Source organism: Echiichthys vipera, assembly GCF_963691815.1.
Source record: "Echiichthys vipera genome assembly, chromosome: 20".
NCBI classification, from domain to species: domain Eukaryota; kingdom Metazoa; phylum Chordata; class Actinopteri; order Perciformes; family Trachinidae; genus Echiichthys; species Echiichthys vipera.
In genome coordinates, this window is record NC_139845.1 from 19,006,923 (window position 1) to 19,012,922 (window position 6,000).

Consider the following 6,000-nt stretch of genomic DNA (forward strand, 5'->3'; position numbering starts at 1 on the left):
TGTGGTTCCCTTTTCAAGAATGCAATTTAGAATCAGTGAGAGCGTAACAACCACTCCAGTCCCATCATAGTGTTTTAAAGATCACTGCCTGACCTCTTCGGCTGGTAGAGGTGCAGCTCCGCTCTTCCTGCTCCTTAGCGCTCACAAATCCCTAACGTCGACAACTTCTCTTCCAGATATGGAGTCCTGCACACGACGAGTTGGACCACACATGACTTGGACACGTTCAGACACCCTCACAACCCATCCTATCCAAACCCTCCCCTCCCTCTGCTGGAACAAGTTGGCCCCCTCTCCCTTCTCTCTGTTCTCTCTGTTGTTTCAACAGTGTCAGAGCCACTCGCTGAGTGAGAGCCAGGAGGACAGAGAGCGCCTGCTTTGACCACTGACGTGCTGAACAAAGCCATGGACAGATCACTGCTAAAATTGTGGTTACATGTGGTTCAGAGGACTTGTAGACAAATGATCCAATATACCAAAAGTGTTCTATTCATATTCTTCCTTTTAAATCACTCCAACTGTTGAGGTCATAACAGATGCTAATGTCACTGTAATGGAGCTAATAAACATAAATGTGGACTTTAAGTGACTGTGATGGCAGTACAAAGCACACATTTCCTCATGCATATAAATATAAGTATAGTATAAGTATTAAAGCACTCTGTTTTACTTTTATGTACAAAATGCATTGTGCATTAAAATATTAGTGGCTACATGCAACTCTATGGTGGTATGATCAAGTTGTGCAAGTTTTTTTTAGGTATTTTTGGTCATTTAATTTCATTATACATCACATAAACAGAATTAATGGGGAGATATCACCTTAAAAAACATAAAAGGCCAGAGTGTTAGAAATCATTGGAACATTGTGTGCATGAGACCTTGCATGCAGACAAGGGCAGAAAAACAGAGGTAAAAGTATGAGTGATAAAAACAAACAGAAAAAGAGCGAGAAAGAGGAGGACAAGAGAAACATACAGTGACAGGCCCACCCAGAGAAAGAGGGAAGCAGAGGTTTGTTTACATTCTACTCACTCACTCAAACTCAGTGGACCCCGACATCATTCCCTTGGGCACTCCACCTCGCTTTTCCGACTTTGAACCCACCCATGTTGTTGCCTACAGCATTATCAGGCCAGAGCAGGAGATGCACCAAACAAGAAAAATATGCAATAACAGACCCTGATTATTTCCCTCAGTCTGCACACACACACCACACACACACACACACACACACACACACACAGAATCAACAGGATGTTTTTTGTTCTCTAAGTGAGTGAGTGTGTCTGGCACTCGTCCGTACTTCCGGCAAACACTTGTGTACTTATACTTGAGAAGCAACATTCCGGGATAACATTTCACTGACATCACAGGCCAGCAAAAATAGTCATGGCTTGTGTATTTACAATGAGCTGCATTTTTGAGAAAAAGACACATTCATCATATACAGTGTGACTATTCTGTTGACACAAGGGGGGGGGGGGGGGGGCATGTCAGGGAAGACTGACAGCATAGAAAGATAACTTTAGAGCCGGTTTTACTTCCTGTGTTGTAAATACCCCATTTGTGCTTCTATCCTGCACTCAAAAACTCAAATTTTACTATGTAACTGAAGGCTATGCAGTTGTACTCCCGTTGTATTTTTAACACAAAAACAAAATTAAGGGACCTGAAAAAGTAAAGCACAACTTGAATTTCCCAAACGTTTCGCTCTTGGGGATGGAGCAAGTAAGTGCGTGATAAAAACAGACTGTGGTGACTTTTAATGCTAAACTAATTGGTGTTTGGGAGCTGACCTGACCAAATCTTCATCAAACTGGGGAGCTCGGTTTGGTAATAGGCTGTATTCTCAGGCTCAAGACAAAGAAAGGCGGAGATCGGAGGAGTGAACGTCATTACTTTGAATGTATGACAGGTTATTAAATACTTTATTTAACTCAAATAATTTTCTGGGAAGCAAAATGAAGATAAATCCCATAAGCACCCACACAATCCTTCAAGGATTAATAAGATGAAGCCAATCAACATCATTTATTCTTCTGCCATGCTGTAGATTTAATAAAAAGGTGTGATGCAATTTTCAGTTCCACCTCAAAAAGAACTCCAAATTACCCACTAGAAAAAGTCCCTGGGCTGTGTGATTTGGACAGCTGCCAGTACGCTTGATGCACAAGATAATTTCCTATCAGAGGTGGTGGCGCTGACAGTTCATTAGAGCCCAGTCCACTCAGATAAGCTCTTCATTCCAGCGCGTCATCCTGCAGTGCCAGAGGCAGTGACTGATTTGAAGTGCCAGTGGAGAGTTAAACAGGAAATGCAAATGTCTTTCCTTGTTCTCGTCTCCATCATGCAGGGGGAATAAGAGTCATTGACACTCCGAAATCATAGATGGATTACGATAGGAGATCTTGGAAGAGCGCAGGTGTTGCGCCACCAAAGACACTCCAGACTTACGCTGCCACCTATTAATGTTTGTGCTTAAAACTGCAGGGATAATTCCGTTGGTTACATATGAATTACAGCGCACTAGTTTTCGTAGTCAGCCAAGCCTGGCAGTAACCATGGTAACTCAGATTCTGATTTGTCAGCATATTTGCTGTCATTACAAGCACCTGTGCGCAGACAGAAACACACACAAACACAGACACAACTTGTGGACACTCCTCTGAATTTAGGAGCGGCCTTTTGTGGAGCAGAGCTGAGGGATTATCTGTCAGACATTACATTCAGACTGCATTATACAGCCGGGATAAACTGCAACTAATTCTGAATGTTGTCTAAAATGTATCGTGTCTAGGCAGCTTAACTGTGCCCTGTAGACACCGTTAGACACTCAATAGCACCCTGCATCAGTTCTGTAGTCTCTTGCAGATGGAGTCAGAGCAGCATTCACACAGCTCCCCCCTTGGCTGCATCTGTTAAATGTGAAACCTCTCAATCCAAACACAAGTGGAGAGCCTTCAGTGTCAGATCGAATTTGCTTCGGGGGAGCTTTCACTTGGAGACGATTCTCTTGGACTTCCTCTTAGGCTTTATTCAAAACAACATCAGGCCTGCTGTCTTCTGCAAACACAACACCAAAGAAAAAACAAATCCCTTCTTCCTCTCTGCTTAGCACTTAACCCTCTTATTTATTTTGCCTGCTCTTGTGTCATCAATATTCTACTGGCACAGAAATACTGTCGGGGTTCTGGGATGCGAGTCTTGCACTTCTGGCTGCTTATAATTTAGGTAATCTAAGAATGTCAATCTATTTCACTACTATGCTAACTGCATGTTGTCCTGCATGACAGCCAAAATAAAAATAACACAGGGGGAATAATAAATAAAGAAATAATTGTGTCAAGGATGGAATACGTTTTTGATTTACTTCCTAGTTGACCAGGCAGGTGGAATTTTCCACCAACAACAACATCCACCTGAGATCTTTGGCAGACACCAGCCAGGATAGGATACTGTATGTTTAACCTCGAGCAAACAAGCCAACACATGCTGACTTTTGTATATACGGGGGTTTGCATGTGCACAAACAACCATGCAGTCATGCAGTGTGCACGTTCACACACACACACCTAGTTCCACAATTGATTCTGTTTGATGATAGTGCTCCTAATGAAACAAGAAGTTTTGGTTAATGTGAAGGAGCAATGACAGCCTCCATTTTTTTCATCAGAAAGTCTCAAGAGTAAAGCTCTTTAGGGACTACATAACACAATTAGACTGACTAATTACCCCCTCCATACCATCCATTCCTCACCCTCACAGACAGGCTGGGGCAGGCAAGACAGTTCTGTAAGAGCTTACTAAGGACAGGGGCTAAAGTATGGTACATCTGAGGGAATTTAGCTGGGGTCAGATCCATAGAACTATTGCAGCACATTTGTTAGAGAAAAGCTTTGTGGGGAAGCATAAAGGGCCTCTTTACCAGAATACCTGAGAGATGGATGCTGACACAAGTCAAATCAGCTTTCAGCTTCATCTTCTTCAAACCCAGATAAAAAACAAAACAAAACCTCCAAGAGCCACCTTTAATGGACCAAACAGGAGACTTGTAAGAGCGCAGTTGTGTTAACAAGCTGAAAGTCAAGTTACCAGTTCAGCAGCAGGTTAATGATGAACCCCCCCTCTCCCTCATAGTCACCCTGCAGGCAATTTTGACCAAGTCATAGACACGCTGGGAGGATTTAGAGGCAGGGGAGCACTGAACCACGCTTTGATGTCTCCTGCCCACGTTTCCTCTAGGTCACAAGGAAAATCAGCAGCTTTGTCGGGTATCAAAAGTCCGAAAGCCAGAAAAAGAATCAGGGTCAGGGAGTCTTTTCATCGGAAGTCTTGTAACGGCAGAAAGAGGGGGAGGGGGGAGAACAGGGAGAAGGAGGAGGAGGAGGAGCGATCAACCAGCCAAACAGGAAAGTTTCAGTTTGTGCTCTGACAGTTGTGGATGTGGGACGGGCTGAGGCGCTGCTGAAACTATTTGGCGGGGAGTTTTGAAAACTCCTTCCTTCTGAGGACGGACCGACCCCGCCTTCTCTGCTGCAGCCTGAGAAACTGAGCCAAACATTCCTGCAAAAAGGAAAGGACTTGGCACAGCCTGTGTTTCAGTATGGTGAACCACTTAACACTGATCTTGGGGCATTTATTAAACCGTCTGCAACATTTTGTCGTTGTCGGGGCATTAGGAATATGCTCTGGGAGCGAGCCGGTCATCTATCTGAAATAGGAGACAGAATTGACAGAATTGGGAGAGTGTATCCAGACTATGTTCCCCTAATCTTTGTAGCTTCTCAGGTAGCAAGCATTACCCCAGTATTATATTTCCTCCCCATAGAAGAGAAGACGGTAAATAATGTGCAGACTGAATGGGCAGCATGATGAGGTAATACACTGACAGCCATGCATTACTCATTTAGTTACCCCACTTAGCCAGCGACATCATCCTGCCGTAGCACACATGACTCATCACCGTGTGCCTGAACTCTGCTTCAGAGCTACACAGACACCTGTTCAAACCAAGAAGAGGAAAGAGAGCATGACAGAAAGAGAGCAAGCCTGACACAGTTGGCTCTTCCACCCCTGACACCTGTGGATTGTCACGATCCTCTCTACACAGATCCACACACACAGCAAGAGTCTGTCCATCTACACTAACCTTGCAGATCTTGTTTTCCTCCGCCTCAGCTCTGGACTTCCCTTCAGATTTCCTCTCCTGCTGGTACTCAGACTTGACTGATAGCTGGCAGGAGAGCCCCGGGGTGCCCTCACCTGCCCTGAGCTCCTGCTGCCGGGCCATGTAGCCCTGCGAGGTGGCCGCTCTGACTGCGCTGGGGATGGGGAGAGCGGTATGCACTGGCTTGGATCCCACCGCGGAGGGTTGCCTGAGCTTGGAGGCTACGCCAACCACCGGCATGGTACTTCCCAGGCACAAAAATAATAACACAGGAGTGAGGGAGAGGTCCAAAAAAGTACTGTGAGGAAAGGGAAACAATGTGACTCCTTCTGATGTCAGGCACAGGAGTGGAAGAAAAAAAGAAGAAAAAGAAAAGAAAAAGAAAAAAAATAGCAGTTTCCTCTCAGACTGAGAGGAAAGCAACTGCGCTCATTCTGTAGCCTACAGCAAGCAGGGCTCACAGAAACTGAGAAAGCTTCTCTTTCCTCTCGTTCACTCCCTCCTCCTTCTCCTCCCACAAGCAACACTCCTCCCTCCCCTCCCCTGCCCTCACTCTCCCTCTCTCTGTCAGAAGTGCACCACAAAGTCAGCCAAAACAGTTCAAGGGGGCGTGAACTCCTCTGGAAGGTATAACCACCACTCGGCAAAACTGTGATTACTGAGATCTGGCTAAGTGTGTCTGTGTGTGTGTGTGTGTGTGTGTGTGTGTGTGTGTGTGTGTGTGTGTGTGTGTGTGTGTGCGTGTGTGTGTTCAGTGCTCCCCAACACAACTGTCGAAACAGCTCTCTTTCTCTGTGTCTCTCTCTGTGTCCTCACGCTAACAGTGAACA

General features: G+C 45.2%; 1 protein-coding gene across 7 annotated transcripts in view; it reads right to left on the reverse strand.

The window, feature by feature from the left end:
- The window catches only part of nav3 (neuron navigator 3), a gene marked incomplete at its 5' end in the record, with an annotated part of 204,596 nt that extends 199,186 nt beyond the window's left edge, over positions 1 to 5,410 (reverse strand). For all 7 annotated transcript variants that reach the window (XM_083935402.1, XM_083935401.1, XM_083935398.1 and 4 more), the window contains one exon: positions 5,153 to 5,410. In XM_083935402.1, the coding sequence (XP_083791528.1) occupies positions 5,153 to 5,410 (258 nt within the window). The remainder of the gene's footprint in view (positions 1 to 5,152) is intronic.
- Positions 5,411 to 6,000: the final 590 nt, after the last annotated feature.